The sequence below is a fragment of the Ambystoma mexicanum genome, chromosome 8, assembly GCF_040938575.1.
Source record: "Ambystoma mexicanum isolate Mex_15411 chromosome 8, UKY_AmexF1_1, whole genome shotgun sequence".
In the NCBI taxonomy this organism is placed as follows: Eukaryota; Metazoa; Chordata; class Amphibia; order Caudata; family Ambystomatidae; genus Ambystoma; species Ambystoma mexicanum.
The window spans coordinates 1,187,362,668-1,187,380,852 of NC_090929.1; the positions used below are offsets into that span (position 1 = coordinate 1,187,362,668).

General features: G+C 52.2%; 1 protein-coding gene across 2 annotated transcripts in view; it reads right to left on the reverse strand.

Annotated features, from left to right (window-relative positions):
• The window catches only part of LOC138472877 (lysosomal acid lipase/cholesteryl ester hydrolase-like), a 661,393-nt gene that overhangs the window by 193,627 nt on the left and 449,581 nt on the right, over positions 1-18,185 (reverse strand). For both annotated transcript variants that reach the window (XM_069611276.1, XM_069611277.1), the window contains exon 10: positions 2,252-2,320. In XM_069611276.1, the coding sequence (XP_069467377.1) occupies positions 2,252-2,320 (69 nt within the window). The remainder of the gene's footprint in view (positions 1-2,251; positions 2,321-18,185) is intronic.

An 18,185-nucleotide genomic window follows, 5' to 3' on the forward strand; every position in this document is an offset into this window, starting at 1 on the left:
TAACTTTTAATCATAATATTAACATTAAATATATATGCTCATACAAGTTTATTACTTATATAATGCATTTCATTGCGTGCATAAAACTCTCATCCTGCAGGCATCATACATCACCCTTTCAAAATGGTTTAAAAAACAGTACAACAAAGCAATAAGCCCAATGCAGGATACAGAACAATTTAGACGTACACTGCTGACTTGTAAATCTGATACAGAAATAGGTTGGGGGCGAGTCAATTTAAAAGGGACCTCCATTTAACAGCACTGCAGGTGACAAAATCACAACACAACAGAGGAATCCCTGTTCAGAAATGAGTAAACCCTCTCTCTAATGGTTTCTCAAGCTTTTGTCTTTTATGGTTGTTTAGTCTTCAATACAAAGGGGGTCATTACGAGTGCGGCGGTAAGGAGTTATCGGCGCCGGTAAGGATGCCGGTGCTGTTAACCCTTTACCGCCGCATTACGAGGTTCCCTTGGGGGACCCGCTCAGAACGTCTGGTCAGACCAGACGCCCTTTGTGTGTCCCGCAAGGGGACCAGGGAGCTAATAACGGGCCCGTTATTAGCTCCCTCCCCATTCCTATGAAGCCCTATGGGGGCTCCAATGGGCATGGGGATGGGTATTTTGAATGGGGACTTAAAAGGTCCTCCAAGGTTGGAATGACCTGGTAAGTCCCCATTCAAGGAACCCGGACCTAGACCCGAGTTTGAAGGCAGCCATGGCGCTATTAGCGCCATGCCTGCCTCCAAACTCGTAATGACCCCTCAAAGTCATTGTCAGTGTCTATGATCTCATCAAAGTGAAACTTATCATTTCAATTCGTGCGTTGTGCATTAAATGCAAAACCAGGTATTTGATAAAATAGCAACTTGTACCTAAGCAAAGGAAGTACATCAACTGCCTTTGAAGTCTGTTCTTACAAACTAGCAAAAGTGGGAGGTATTATCAATATGCATCCTCCTTAGGGTCATGGCATGTAGCAGTCTACATTTCCAAGCGTACAAACTAGGCAGAATGTAAACGATGAAGGGAATAATTATTTTTTCTTCTCTTTGCTTTAACATACATATGTTGAAATTGGATTCCACAGCAATTGGGCCTTGTGCTTTTTCAACAAGTGCCTAAGTATGTGCATTATAGTGTACTTTAAATTCTGTTTTTATCTCAGTTACCCTCCTTTTGAAGCGTCTTCAACACATCCTCACATAGCTCACACATGCTGAATCAACAGTTCCAAGAAACATTCGCTACTCCCTCTGGAGAATTTTTCAGAAACCTCTGTTAACATTTCTTTTTTTTTAATGTTTACGGTCTGTAAGGAACCTGAGGGCGTCCTCACTTTTTTTTCTCCCGGCATCCTCTGCTCAGGTGGCCAGGGAAAGGACATTGCTTTTGGATCCTGACCCTGGGGGTTTATATGCAAGAGAGGATTTTATTTTTTTATTTTATTGAGCATTTGTAAGGCGCTTTATACAACAGAATTGTGTTTCATAGCACCATGATCACCTAGGTGGAGGGAACCTGGGGAGTGGGGAGAGGACGTCCATGACTGAGACATGGTATTCCCTGTTCCCTTTTCACAATGAACCTTCTGTCCCAACAGCTTTTGTTGGTTACTGTCACCCTCTCCCCTTTGTTTCCTTTCAAAGTGTTCCTCAGAAATGTCATTGTTATACTGGCACCAGGAAGAGATCAACTAGAAGGATACATCCTTATTTGGGCAGAATAAACCCACATCAGCATCCTCTTATTAATTCAGAGAAATATCAGCCCAATACCAAAATGAGAGTTATACACACTTCCATTCATGCACACCACTTCGGTATTGAGACAAGGAAGACGCCTTTGGATGAGTTCATTTGTAATAACCAGGCATGTCCAGCTAATAGATTTCAAACAAAGGTACTTGACAAGGCATACCTATTTAAAGATATACGTTTTAAGGTGTTTATCCAACGTGTTGTATGATCTTAACAGATTAAATCTATAGTTTAATGTGCAGGGGAGAAACATCGGTGCTGGCACATGGACCGTACAAATATGCACTATGAAACAAAGTTCCCTAAAATGTGGAAATTCGCGTCCCCTGCTCACTATCTAGGGCCGAAAATCAGCCAAAAAATTACTCAATGTAAATCAAAATAAATACGTTAAATTGCTTACAAAATTGTTTAAATAACTAGGATCTGATTAAACATTCATCATAGGGAAACGAATCTCAGAACATTCTTTTCTTCTTCACAGTTTTTACCTGAATGGGAAGCCCAACGCGTTTCGAGATACAATGCTCTTCTTTAGGGGAATTTAACTTCAGAGATAGCTGCAATTGAACAAAAAATGTAGCTGAAAAAACATTAAGAATGGACTTTTAACTTACAAAACGTATAGATATGTACAAATTCACTTTAAGCTTGTTTAATCACCTTTTGTTTAAAAACTCCAGAAATCTTCTGGCAGTGTGTTGGACTTATTTTTAATTCTCAGGTATTTCCCATCTGATGTCACCAAGGATCTAAAGAAAACAAAGGGTATGGCCTAACTGGATCCCTATCTTGGTGAATAAATTAATATGAAAAGGTACCAATCTCTTTAGGTCCCTTTTGCCATGCAAGGGCGAGTATTTACACTATACCATACCACCATATTGGTTATTTCCAAATAAGTGCTGATAATTCAAATCAAGCTAGACACATCCTTCTTGAGTCCAGTCTATGTAAGGAAAGACAATTCCTCCTTAATCTAAACAAATATACCATAGTGATACACTATGTCATACATCATTCTAAACAATATATGATCTTATTATGGGTGTCTTACCCATTTAGTCTTATGCAGAATATATCTGGTCCCTGGAAATAGAACATTCTTCTTAGTCCTAAAATGTGGAATGTCCTTTAATTTCATTAGCTTGTGTCTGTAAAGGAAGAAGATAAAACACTATAGAGTCTACAAATGCCAGAAAAGTATGACCCATCATTAAATTCAATGTCCTATTTCGAGGAGAATAAGGGCTCTAACCTGGATGAAAAGCTCACTTCCAAAAATGGTGGAAAACATTTTGTATTCTGTGCTGCGTGTGTTCCGTGTTCATTCATCTAAAAAACATATAGAATGAATGACCATCTTAGATCCTGTAAGACAATAGACTAATTCATATCACTAGATGCCCCTCACTCAAGGTTTTCAGTTACCCTGTTTGGTGTGAACTAAGCAACACACATAGGGCCTCATTACGACCCTGGTGCTCCCGGATTGAAGGGGGCCGGTACAGCACCGGCCCCCTTCATTCCGGGAGCACCGATTACAAGCTTCCCATCGCGGGACCTGGATCGCACGCCTGGTAGAACCAGGCATGCTTTCCGGGTCCTGCGAGCGGAAGAGGGAGGCAATAACATGCCAGATGTAATCTGCCCGTTATTACCTCCCTCCCCATTCCCATTGAGCCCTATGGGGGCTCAAATGGGAATGGGGAAGGGTTCCTGCATGGAGGACTTACTGGGTCCTCCTATCTCGGAGTAATCCGGTAAGTCCCCATTGCAGGAACCCGGTAATGGAGGCCGGAACGGTGGCAGCCATGGAGCTAATAGCTCCATGACTACCACTGTTCTCGTAATGAGGCCATAGTCTCTGCAGCCACCCTTGCATGATGAAAAGTGACCCCAAGGTGACCGACGTCATCGCGCATGTTGCCATGTTCGATGTAAATACACTATTCCTTGTGTGATGAGACGTGGAATTCTTCTGCGAATTATGGAATAAAAACTGGGATAAGGTTTGCTATAGTATTGAATACATTATCAGAAAAATACCCATAATGTGCACATTTTTTAAAAGCAATATCATATAATGGTGTTGTATGTCCCAATCAAATGGATGTGCACTAGATATGTAGGTAAAGAATTTAATGAGCATTGTGTAGATTCTCATACAACTGATCACTCGTGATTATTGCGTACCAGTAATGTTGTATATCTAGAAAGCAGTACACTTGAACAATAGAGAATATGTCAGGTTGTGAAAATGTAACGCATAGAAAGCGTGTGGGGCCATATGGTAACTAGATGGGAACGCCTGACCCTATGCCGTGTGTCCCGTTGATTGAGACATAGCTACTCTCATAGTGTGCAGACAAATACAAAATAAAACAGGAATGCCTAGGTAATCCTTTGGTGGTGAATTAAAAAAGAAACGTCTGTAGGTAAACCACTTTCGATAAGGTGTGATTATACATCCAGTCCTATGCACATACTGGACCAACGCCATTGTTGTTGTGACAGAATTCTGATTGTCTCCTCAGGATATCACAAGGTAATTGAATAATCTTAGTGTATGACATCAAGTTTCAAATACTGTTCTAGAACAGTAAGGGGGTAATTCATAGAATTCAGCGCACAAGTGGCGCACGCGGCTGCGCACAGTGTGCGCGTGCGAATCCCTGCGCCAGCCGCGTGCGCTAAAATCCATTTCCGCGCACAGCGTATTCATGGATCCCAGCTACCAAAACCAGCCGTGGCGCAGCGACCCTGCAGCAGCGCCAGTTACGCCCCCAAGAACGCCTCTCGCGCAGGGAAAAGCCATCCAAATCCCCAATCCAGCGCAAAGGGCTGTGCCAACCATGTACCAGCACGGCAAGCGGGCTACGTGTATCACTGGGGTGCGCGGGAAGTACCTCACGTCATTTCAGCTGGGTACGTGTATTTCAGGGGTGCGCTTAAAGTTCCACATGCGATTCCATCAAGGTACATGTAGATCAGGGGTGCGCGGGAATTTTCACACGCGATATCAGCAGGGTACATGTATTACTGGGGTGCGCGGGAAGTTCCACACGCGAATGTCCTGGCTACGTGTATTTCGGGGTGCGCAGGAAGTTTCACACGCGATATCAGCAGGGTACATGTATATCAGGGGTGCGCGGGAAGTTCCACACGTGAATGTCCTGGCTACGTGTATTTTGGGGTGCATGGGAAGTTTCACACGTGAAGTCAGCAGGGTACATGTATATCAGGGGTGCGCGGGAAGTTTCGCATGCGATATCAGCAGGGTATGTGTATTTCAGGGGTGCGCGGAAAGTATCACACGCGATTCCATCAGGGTACGTGTATTCCAGGGGTGCGCGGGGAGCACCACACGTGAATTGCACGTGTGGGTCCTCCCAGGTGTTCCCTCTACACCCTCCATGGCCCCTGCAGGTGGCCCACCCTGCACATGTCCTGCAGGCACCCCATCCACCATGGCCATGCCCCCCAGCCAACCAACATGTCAACTTGCACTACTGCCCACCAACGCATGTCCCCCTGCACCCCCAGCCACCAGGGGCAGCCTCCACCAGGCCCCCACCCATGTCCAACTCATGTTCCCCCACCACCCCCACCCCCCAGCACTGTGGGGCACCTGCCAGCAGGCCCCCATCCATGTCCAACTCATGTTCCCCACCACCCCCACCCGCCAGCAGTGCAGGGGCAGCCTCCACCAGGCCCCCACCCATATCTCCCATCACCCCCACCCCCCAGCATCCAGGGGCACCCTACACCAGGCCCCCACCCATGTCTCCCATCACCCCCACCCCCCAGCACTGTGGGGCACCTGCCACCAGGCCCCCACCCATGTCCAACTCATGTTCCCCACCACCCCCACCCCTCAGCACTGTGGGGCACCTGCCAGCAGGCCCCCACCCATGTCCAACTCAAGTTCCCCACCACCCCACCCCCCAGCAGTGCAGGGGCAGCCTCCACCAGGCCCCCACCCATGTCTCCCATCACCCCCACTCCCACCATCCAGGGGCACCCTCCACCAGGCCCCCACCCATGTCTCCCATCACCCCCACCCCCCAGCATCCAGGGGCACCCTCCACCAGGCCCCCACCCATGTTTCCCATCACCCCCACCCCCAGCACTGTGGGGCACCTGCCACCAGGCCCCCACCCATGTCCAACTCATGTTCCCCACCACCCCCACCCCCAGCAGTGCAGGGGCAGCCTCCACCAGGCCCCCACCCATGTCTCCCATCACCCCCACCCCCCAGCAGTGCAGGGGCAGCTTCCACCAGGCCCCCACCCATGTCCAACTCATGTTCCCCACCACCCCCACCCCCCAGCAGTGCAGGGGCAGCCTCCACCAGGCCCCCACCCATGTCTCCCGTCACCCCCACCCCCCAGCAGTGCAGGGGCAGCCTCCACCAGGCCCCCACCCATGTCCAACTCATGTTCCCCACCACCCCCCAGCAGTGCAGGGGCAGCCTCCACCAGGCCCCCACCCATGTTCCCCACCACGCCCACCCCCCAGCACTGTGGGGCACCTGCCAGCAGGCCCCCACCCATGTCTCCCATCACCCCCACCCCCCAGCACTGTGGGGCACCTGCCAGCAGGCCCCCACCCATGTCCAACTCATGTTCCCCACCACCCCCACCCCCCAGGACTGTGGGGCACCTGCCAGCAGGCCCCAACCCATGTCCAACTCATGTTCCCCACCCCCCATCCCCCAGCACTGTGGGGCACCTGCCAGCAGGCCCCCACCCATGTCCAACTCATGTTCCCCAGCCCCCAGCACTGTGGGGCACCTGCCAGCAGGCCCCCACCCATGTCCAACTCATGTTCCCCACCAACCCCACCCCCCAGCACTGTGGGGCACCTGCCAGCAGGACCCCACCCATGTCCAACTCATGTTCCCCATCACCCCCACCCCCCAGCACTGTGGGGCACCTGCCAGCAGGCCCCCACCCATGTCCAACTCATGTTCCCCACCACCCCCACCCCCCAGCAGTGCAGGGGTAGCCTCCACCAGGCCCCCACCCATGTCCAACTCATGTTCCCCACCCCCCCCACCCCCCAGCAGTGTAGGGGCAGCCTCCACCAGGCCCCCACCCATGTCTCCCATCATCCCCACCTCCCAGCACTGTGGGGCAGCCTCCACCAGGCCCCACCCATGTCTCCCATCACCCCCACCCCCCAGCATCCAGGGGCACCCTCCACCAGGCCCCCACCCATGTCTCCCATCACCCCCACCCCCCAGCACTGTGGGGCACCTGCCGGCAGGCCCCCACCCATGTCCAACTCATGTTCCCCACCGCCCCCAGCCCCCAGCATGGTGGGGCACCTGCCAGCAGGCCCCCGCCCATGTCCAACTCATGTTCCACAGCCAACATGTCATCACAATCTAGATCCCTGGTCCCTATGGTCAGCCTCCAAATGCAAAACACCCACCCGAGTATTGCATCCACCCACTCAGAAATGGGAATTACATGACAGAACACCAATTGCAAGTTTCAAAACAAACACATGTCCCTCACATACACCCAATGGGTGTCAGTGAATCCCAAAACCCATATCATGATATGCATGAAACCAATGAGATGATACTACACATTGAAGTTCGATCAAAAAATATGTACTAAAGGAAACATAAATAGATTTAAAAATAAAGAAACAGAAATGGGAATGTACAAAATGAAAAGAAGCATGTCCGTGAAAAAAAGCAAAACCAAAAATCATAATCCAAAGGAATGGTGTCCAAAGTCACAGTCCACAAAAGAAAATCCAATGGAAAATAATAATTGAAAGCCTTTGCTCCATGGGTAAATTGTGAAAGAAAAAGAAAATCCAACAGTGAACTATGTACAGATGAACAAGCCAGGGTCCATTATCCCAACAAAAGAAATGAAACCTATCTAACAACACTAACTAATAAAATAAACTATATACAAAAAGGTGGCCCATTGTACAAAAAGGTCCAAAATAAATTAAAAAACAAAGGAAACCTAACACTAACTACATAACTATGTACAAGGGCAGTGGGCTACTCTGACGGCTCACTTTTGGATGTCCCGGGCCAGGGCATCATCGAACTCCTGCTCAATGTCCCGGAGGCGGTCCTCCTCCATGGCCCCGAGGGTCCGCAGGGCCGTCGACGTGTCCACCTCCAACCCCCTGCGGATTGCCTCGAGGCACTCTGCCCGCCTCGGGGCCCTCCGCATGGAGTTCTCCGCCCTGACCATTGTGAGCCGTGCCTCTTCCGCCCGCTGCCGCTCCGCATCTATGGCGTGGCCCAACCGCTGCCACACGGAAGACACTCTCTGTCCTGGGTCCTCCTGCCGATGCCTGCCCCTCCGATGTTGAAGGCCCCGAGCCTTCATGGCTCCCACCACGTTGCTGCTGCTGCTGTGCCTCTGCCCGTGCACTGCCTCCTGCTGCCTGCACATCCTCCACCGGCTGGGGTGCAGTCGTTGATGTGGCCACCCCTGCTCGACGTCCGACTCCCGACTGTGGCAGGGATGCCTCCTCCACCAGCCTGGCCGCACCGTCAGAGGCAGCTCCACAGGGCACCCAGGTGACTGATGGGTGGGAAGATGGCACGGAGGACGACTGGCGCGTAGGGGGTTCAGTTGAGGAGGGGGTCGTAGCAAGCCCCATCAAACGGAGGAATCCGGCCTGGGTGACCTGTCCCAGTAGGCTGACATGGTCAACGAGCCATTCGAGATGACGTGCAGTCTCCTCATGAAAAGACTGCAGGTCACCTCGCATGGCCCATTGACGCAACGCCACACCAGTCAGGACAGGCTCAACCCGGACCCGGATAGCCACGTCCGCAGGCAGAGGAAGGCCAGTTGTCATGCGCTCATCCACTGCCTGAAAACGGGTCTGGACGTAGGCATCCCTGCTGGTGCAAGATGATGCAGGGACAGGATCAGGGACAGGATTGCACACAGGCACCTCCGCGGCGGCCTGTGCTGCCTCCTGTCCCTGGTCCTGCACTGCACCACTAGCACCAGTGGGATCCCCACCTCCAGACCCCGTCTCTGTTGCTTGCACGGCCTCCTCCTCCACCAAACCCCCCACCAACCTGGATGACTCCGTGCCATCTTCCCCCGTTGGGCCCTGTGGGGTCCCAGCTGCCCCTTCTGCTGCCGAGGAGTCCAACTCCAACCTCCGGCTCCTGGACCTCCCCCCGGCAGCTGCGGCCTGGGACGCGGCACTGGACTCCTCACTCCCCGACGAGATGACAACCTGGGAGGGGAGCCGGGCCTTGCGTCTCCGGCTGGCGGTGGGATCCCCGCCGCTGTGCTCCACAGCACCTTCTCCGCCCTCTTCATCAGTTGACGCTGCAGACAGGGAGAAATAAAACACAGGCATCAGGGCACCGTACAATGGACACATACACACATGACAGTTGTACATGAGTGGCATTGGCAAACCTCAGACATGCAATCACAATCCCCAACACACATGTCATTTCAACTCGCACACATGAGCCATACCACAGCCATATCGCAACTGCCAGCACCATCCATACACATACAACAGCATGAGCAGGCAAAGCTGAGCCAGACATCACATGCAACACAGGAAGTGCACTACACTTGTACACACACTACCACACTTGCATGCATGTGTACACCTCTGCCAAGTGTCGCAGTGTTCAGATGGGCATCCATGTCACATCTGCCAATCAGGCTTCCACATCCCGCTGTCACATGCATCCATGTTGCATCACTGTTGCACCCTTGTCAAATACACACAAATGCACACGTACATAGTGCTGATACATGCAGCTGAAAACAACATACATCCGTGACATCACGAACATGTCTACTTACATACACATTCATCCAAACATGTGTGCCCACACAACTGCATTTGGCATGCAAGCCTACACACACAAGCACCATCCATGTCTCACACATTACAGCCCTCGCATGTGTTAGCCTCACGGCCCTGTACACCCCCACCCATACTCGACCCTATACAAACAGATGTGCAACCTGCACACTACTGAAACATCACCACACGCACAGCTCTAAATCAGGATGCATGTACACTTACCGCTCGACTCCAGACGGGTCTGCCTCTCAAGGACCTGGACGTGGAGCGCTGGGGATATGCGTTCCAGGACCCTCATCTGATCTTCTGACAAGTGGCCCCGGCGCCCCTTGGCATCCGCTGCCTTAAAGAGGCGCCGGGCCTTGTTCAGGGTCCTGGACCTGAAGTCCTCCCAGCGCTTCTTGACATGTTGGAAGTCGCGGACTGCCACCCCCTCCGCGTTGATGGCAGTCACGATGTCAGTCCAGATCCGAGTCCGTCCTTCCTTGTCGGAGCGGGAACTTCCGAAGAGGGCCATACTGCCCCAGGACTTGCTCCACCAGGACACCAACTTCCCTGGCACTGAAGCTGGTGACCCTCTGCCTCTCCGGCCGGGGGTTGTCAGTGGTGCCAGATGTTGCAGTGCCTGACATGACAACCCCAGAGGCAGGAGTGGGTGGGCAACTGGGTCCTGGGGCTGGGCGATGGAATCCCAGTCGGGAGTCTTCGGTTCCAGCAGGGGTGGTCACAGCAACAGCACCCCTGGCTGATGTGCAGGCAGCAAATGGGAGGGCACGTGGGCAGCAGGCAGTCAGGCAGCAGCAGATGGCAGGTGGGAGTGTGCTCGGGGCTCTGGGGGGCAGTAATTCGGCCTTCTGGGCAGGAGCGTGGTCTTCCGTGTGCTTACGCGTGGCCGGCTTGATACGGAGTGATTTGGCACGTGAAAATTCGGCACGTCAGCGTGTAATTCAAGGAAAGGCCCTTAGCGCGTAAGCGCGTCTGCACGCATACGCAATTTCATTGGACAGAAGGCCCCTCAAGCGCAAGCGCCCCTGTGACGTGACGCGCACAGGCGTGCATGGGCATTTCAGCGCGCGTGAAAAACTGCACGTCCGCGTGTAATACGAGGAAAGGGCCCATGCGCGTAAGTGACGTGACGCGCGCGTGCGTTTCCCTCAGCACGGGTTAAAGGTGAGCGGGCCCAGCAGTTCGCTGTACGTGCCTTTCGTGGAGACCGACGTGTGTTGCTGCTTCCTGTTGTTTCGCGCGCCATCACAACTTCATAGCTATCAAGGACGTACCTCTTCTTTTGGCGAGGGTATTGGCTACACGTGTTTTTCTGCATCGCGCTAGTCAGACGGTGAGTCGCACACGCTCTTTTTCCCACTGCGGGTGCCCCTGTGTTTCGCACCCATTTTCGATGTCATAGTAGCCTGCGTGTCCCACGCGTACGCGTTATTCGTGTTACTGGGTGCCACCGCGTACTGCGGGAGGTTGAATCCACGCATGTAAGCTGCAGGGTTGCGTGCACGGTTTTACTGCAGTTTTGGGGTGCCTGAGCGTTGCGTGACCCGTCACTACATCACCGGGGTCACATACAGCCTTGCTGGTGCAGGGGGGCTGTTAACATCTTGCTTCCCACTCCCTTCACCCCAATTTCCCAGGTCAATTGTGGTGTACACCTCCCATTGGCACCACTCCATCTGTGCCGGCACTACTACATCTGTGCCATGGTTGGGAGGCCACCAAAGGTGAGGGGCGCCTCAGCTGGGCGTACTCCTCGTGGCAGGCGTGGTCGGGGACGTGGCCGTGGTGACCAGGGAGTAGGGGGACTCCAGGGTGTCCAGGGCGGCCACAGAGGGGGAAGAGGCAGGGGTGCACCACTTGAGCACAATGTTGTGCCATGTGTCGGTGCAGTCATGCCACCACCCACTGTGGTTCCGGGGGATGCAGCTTCTGCATCTGGCATTGGCGCCCGTGTGACCCGGCAGTCCGTTCCATCGACTGCCACGGGCGCAAGGGTAGTGGTAGCTGCAGGTGCAGCTGTGGACACCGCCACTCAGGCTCGGGGTCTGCCAGCGCAGGCTGCGTTGGCACTTGAGGAGCCCTTGGTAGATCTCCAACAGGCCAGGGGGGAAACCATAGGGGCAGGCCGGGCTGCTCAGACCAAGACACGTGTCCCTGGGGCAGTCAGGTCATCTGCTGCCCCGAACAGCCGGGTGTTGGCAAGTGCAGGGGCAGATGCACCCAACAGCACCCCGGTTGTGAGTCTGCCAACCAGGACCATTGCGGTCAATGACCCTGCCACAGCTGATGTTGCTGCGCAGGGTCCATTAGTGGGCACCCAGCTGCCACTGACACAAGTCAGGCCTTTGTTCACCCCTCCACCTGCCACTCCCTTGGCTCAATCCACCAAACCCACTGGCCATACTGGTCAGGGGGCATTAGCCAGCCAGGGTCTGTGCCACAGTCCAAGAGGAGGAAGGTTGCACCTGCAGCACAGGCTGGGACCCCACACACAGCCACGACCTCCTGCACGTCGAGGAAGAAGCCTTTCTGTAAGCAGGAACTGGACTTCCTCGTGGACTACATGCGGGGCCACAGCCGTGACATGCTAGTGGGTGCCAATAGTCAGACTACGGCTGCCCAACGTGACACCCACTGGAAGCATGTTGCGGAACATGTCAGTTAATTCGGCCATGAGGTGCGCACGGCGCAAGAGTGCAAAAAGCGTTGGAGTGACATCAAACGCAGCACTAAGGCTAAGCGTGCCTCTAATTACAACTTGACTCTGGTGACTGGCGGTGGGCCTGCACCAGAGGAGGAAGAGCTCACTCCGCATGAGGCACTCGTTGCGGAGTTCATACCACCTGAATTGGTCGAAGGAGTGGGAGAGATGCTGGACTTTGATGCCCAGTCCAGTGAGTGTTGATGCGTGTTTGTTGAGGACGTGTGTGTTTCACTTGTGGGATGTGTTGTGCATGATTGCCACTACATGTGACGTGTACATGGTTCTGATGTGTAAGTAATGCAATGCTTCCGTCATGCATGTCTCCTCTGCCTACATGCGGGGACTCCATGTAGGCATGCTTCCTTGCCCCTCCTCCGCCACTCTGCACCCCAGTTCCACCTTTGCACTGGTGTTCTTCAATCTTGCCAATGTGTACTTTCTTGTTCATGCGTCCTGTGTAGATGCTCACTTCCAGCGTAGAATCTGCCAAACATATGCCGTGTGGTACAGCCTTAGTACTTGATGCAGGGTATCTCACTTGTACTGTGCATAGGTCAGATGTCCCGCAGGGACATGAGTGCCCATTCATGCTCCATGTGCATTGCACGCATGCCCCTATGTGTCCTTGACTGGATGATCACTGTAATACAAGTCCTTGGTTACATACATTGCCTGCCATCTCATCAGCCTTCCCATGTCAACTGTGGCTCAGTCCTGCGTTGCACACATGTTTAGGGTCTGACAATCTGTGTGGCTCACAGGCCTCAGCCTGTTCAATGGCCAATGACTCAGTCCAACTGTTGATGTGTCTTCTTCACACATGGGCGGAATCCAGAGTTTTCATCTTGTGTCCTGCTTACTGTCCCAGCATCATTTGCAGTGTTGTCACTTGAATCACATTAAGCTGTTGCTGCCAGTCAACACTGCCTGTCAATACAGAGGTGTATGGTCAGCCTTTTGATACCATGCTAGGCATCCCTGCTTTGGTACTGGGGTGGAGGGGTGCTTGGCTTCGAGATATGGTACACATTGAATGCCCAATGCACGTGATGTCTGAATTTGACATTGCACTGCCTTCACATTTCTTGGCACACACCATGGAGTCCTTGTACAGGTAGGTAGTGAGTGGCGTACACATTTTCTGCACTGCATAGACCCACTTCAATGGAAACTGCCACCTTTCAACAGGTCTGATCACAGAAGCAAATCAAAGTTGACCCAGCATGCATGCCAGGTTATATGTTGTGTCACATGTCTGCCTGATGCGTTTGCTGTCGGTGTGTGTGTGTTGTGTGCTTCTGACATGTGTAGTGACCTTTTTTCTCTCTATTTTTCAGGTGATGACGCAATGGAGGCGGAGGATGGTGTTGTCATGCCAGACACAGGGTTGTTACCACTACATCAACCCGGCACTAGTGGGGGTCGTGGGGTGGTAGGCCACGAAAACCCCCAAGTGCTACAGTCCATCTTGTCTCTGGCTGCCTATGAGTCCAGCCTTGATGACGACTCTGACGTCCATGTTGAGTTGGATGAGCATCAAGTCCATGTGTCAGAGGTGAGTGATTCTGATGTGGACACTCCTCTGTCTGCGACACCTGCACTGAGGGATCACACACTCTTGGTTCCTCCGCCCGTGGTGGATCGGGACGCAGGGTCACCCTCCACACCAGTCACTGATGTGCCTGGGTCATCACGTCGACGAGGGCATGTAGTCGTGCAGCCGCGGGCGGTGCCAACACAGCGAGGACCCCCGGTCCTTGGGTCCCGCAGGGGTCAAGCCCGGCAACGCGGTCGCTGCGCGCAACCGCAGTATACTGAGTGGGAGCAAGACATGACTGCCAATTCAGAACGGCAGGGGGCAGCAATGGAGAACATCGCTGAGAGCATGGAGCGTGTGGCCCGATCTGTGCTCCCCCTGCTAGGCAGATGCTTCTCCAGCAGCAGGTGGCACGGTCCACGGCCCGCTCGCTCAGGCTGGGCATGGCGGCCTCAGACAGGGCACGCCAGGCTGAAATGACGTCTCTGCGTCAAGCAATTGCTGCTCATGCAGAGGCGCACATAGATGCCCTGAGGGAGGAGTATGTTTCCCTCGGATCCACTCTGGGTGTCCTTATGATGTCCCAGAGGCAGCAGGTAGAGGAGAGGTTTGCACAGCTTGAGCGTACCATCTCGGCTGAGCTACAGGCTTGCCGGGAGGTGCAGCGGTTGTCCAGCCAGGCCTTGCAGGAGGAACTCTGTGTTACACGTGCTACCTTGCAAGAGGAAGCACGTGCATCATGTGAGGTTCTGCATTCAGACCTACGTCACATCGCCACACAGAACCAGGCTCACCCATCCGGCAGACTTGCTGCCGACTAGGGGCAAGCTGCGGCTAGGCGTGGCCAGGCTACTGTGCCACGTCCTCCTTTCCAGGATGAGCCAGACTCGGACGACCATCTATCTCCCACACAGGTCGGGCTGTGCAGGCGTTGAGCCCATGGAGGTTTTTTTTTGGCTCAGCATCATCGCATGTGGATGTTGAGCAGCACCCTGTACCTCCCCCCTCCTGGGTGCCTCCCCTCCCGCCCGGGTCGTATGTGGCCATTTTTGATTTTTCTTTTAGCTTAGTTAGTTAAGTTTCTGTTTGATAGTTAGTTTAATTAGGTAATGTAGGTTTTCTATAGTTAGTGTAATTAGTTAATATAGTTTAAAATTGCTTGTCTATTGTGCTTTCATGTGATGGTGCGGTGCTTTGTGGCTTTTGAAGGCATCCACTGTCTGTTCCAGCTGGGCCCTTCAGGCTTGTCTTGTGTAAGTGTTTGGTGCCTGAGGTCCTTGACTCACATATGCCACTCCTGCCTCCCTTATCCATGGGCTCGCAAGGATGGTTCGGTGTCACAAACTTTTAAACAAGGGCTTTGGACTGTCATATCTGTGGCATGTCTGGTGCTGTGTGACTTGTTTACACCCCTAGTGGGGATGATTTTGGTGTTATTGTCCACTGTTAAGCTTTTGCTAGATGGGGTGTTTCATGATTACTGTGTACATTAATTACTATGCATTGTGTAGAATGTTTCTTATCTTTACTGTACACATGCTTGTTGCAATTCATTCTGTAGATAGTGTTCCACACTTTGGATGTGAAAGATGGACTGATGGTGTGATTTATGCTGTGACTCTCTGACATGGTCAAGTAATGAGATGCCTGAAGAGACACACACAGATGACTTTGAAGCATTAATCATGTGTTTCATGCCCTTTCTGCAGGGGGATGAGCCTCCAGAGCACCTTTGCCAGCAGACATGGCCCATTGGACGACAGAATTCTGGACACGTTTGTTGGTGCCCACATGCACATGTGTGCACAAGCAGAGGCACAGGGATTGCAGACCTACATCCTAGAACTGCTGACGTGTTCCAAGGAACTCCAGGCAAGGTGAGCAGCACAGGGGGGCCACAACACAGCAAAGCTTGCACCAGGCGAGTTGCACATGCAGGCTTAGTCACAGCACTGAGGGTGAGCTTGGATGGATATTGATGTTGAAGCACACAATGCAGCTCAGATGTGTTGGTGGTCTGATGGCTGTTGATTGTAAGGTTGTCTGGGACATCTGCAGGGGCAGTGGCACATACCCTCCGGTACACCAAGGTACATCGAGGCACTTGTATCAACCATGTAGCCTTCCGAGACATGGAAAGGGGCAGCTCACAGGGACATACAACAAGGGACATACTCGGGTGCAGTGCATCTCATTTCCATGTACTTTATGATAAATGCACTGCCAACTTTGTTTCGGTCATGGTGGTACTCAACTTGCTCTGAAGTCATGGCTTGCTATATGGGTCTGTCTGCTTACCCAGGGAACATTGCATGTTGTGTGAATTGTGACACATTGGTGTTCCATTTGCCACGCACCCACCGGCAGCTGACTTACTGCATTGACTGTGTATGACCCGTCACAGGGGTAATGTTATATATGGGTGCGAAGCATCTACAGCAGATTGTCTGTTTGTAGAGTAGTTTGTTGCTATGGGGCATGTTTGGTGTAATTGGCACGTACAGGTTGTTGACTGTGGCTCTCTTTGCAGCATTGCAGTGCTCCTGTAACCGGACCTGAGAGTGCGCAGGCAGGAGGCCAGCACTCAAAACCAGAGCTAAGTGTCTTGTTGTTTTTCTTTCAAACTGCTCTGCATAGGCTTCCTTGGGGGTGCACCAATGCATGGATGTATGTGTGATTCAATTTGGTATGTTTTTTTCCACCAAATCACCCAGAATCCTATGCAATTTTGAACCTTGTACCCTCTACCCGGTGTTCCTGCTTCCCGTATCTATCCAAGTAACGTTCCCTAACCCTCTTTCCCCGCTGGGGTTGCGGATGCCTGTGTAAGCCCTGAACTTGCAGGCGCCAAAACCCTAGAGGGGGTGGTTGGTTCGTACCACTCCTAAGCCTGGACTACAGAAGGCCATGACAATGATGTCCAAGTTTGTTTGGATTGTGTATGTGTTCATGCAGGTAGTACATTTTCATGCATTCCCTACTTTCATGTGTCATTCCTCCTTCCCTCTCCTGCCACTCATTCCAGTTATCCAGTGTGCCAACACCTGTCCCGACTGCATATCCCTGACCCTCCTTCCCCACCAGGGTCTCAGGGGCCTGTGTGAGTTTGACCTTGCATGCACCCGGGGCACAGTGGGGGTGGTTGTTTTGTGACACTCCTGCGCCTGTTTATGGGACCTGTGACAGTACACATCCGTTCATGGTGCATCATCCTATGTTATGTACCACACATGGTTCACATCCTGTTGTGACATTGTTTTACTGTGCTACCTTGGTTGTTGCATCTTTGTGGTAGTACTTGGCCTTTGTGAGGTACTGCTACGTCAAGTCATCTACTGGAGGGTGTTCTGGTTTGTTTTTATGCCTTGGATTTTGTGATTTTGGAAATGAGTGTGGATTCTGAGGGTGCAGGCACCTTTTTACACACAAGGTGGGAGATGGTGACGAAGGGTAAAGGTGATCCTGTGGCCAGGTGGAATTGAGGGTTGAAGGCTCCATGACCCAGGTGCAGTTGTTCAGTGGGTCATGGTCATTTGTGAGGGGGGGTTGTTGTTGATAGTTGCCTTGCCCTGCAGTGTGATGGGAACTCTGACATTGTAATGGTGGTATCCTATGTAGATGTTGTGTTCTGCTGATCAATGCCTGTTCATGTGCTGTGTTTACCTTTCAGGTGCGAGGGGATAGTCATGGTTTGACATGCTGAGGTGTACACATGGTGAATATTCACATGTGATGTGTAGAGAACACTGATGGTCACTTGATTGCACATGCATATGTTGAGTGCATGTCCTTGCAGACCCACACACTTGCACTCTGATGCACTACATGTACTCCCACCCTTGCATATCCACGTGTTTGCCTTCTGGTGCCCACTGTGTCCCTGCAGCACATGTTCTGTGACCAATTATGGATCCTGTACATGCCTAATTTGCTTTTTGATGTGGTCTGTCGCTTAGATGTAATGCTCAGGGTGTGCATCACACACAATGGCTGTTCACTGTGCTGTGCGATGAGCAGTATGTTGCAGGAGTAGGACACAGCACACAGAAGCTGCAGTGTTGATTTTGCAATGCACAATGTGCATGTAGACAGGCATTCATTGTTATGTTACGTCTACAACTCTTGTAATGCATTTTGAAATGACTTATTTTGGGTGGGAGGGGAGGTTGTTGGTCTGTCATTTCATCTGATTCCAGGTCAGGCATCATTGTCTGATGCCACTGTACATTTTGGACATGGCAATGTGTACCTTATTGTTACTGTGTTAGTGTATGGGTATTGCTTGCCATGTCATGTTGTGGTTTGGGAGGGTTTGAGCGACATATCAGTGATGGCCATGGCCTGT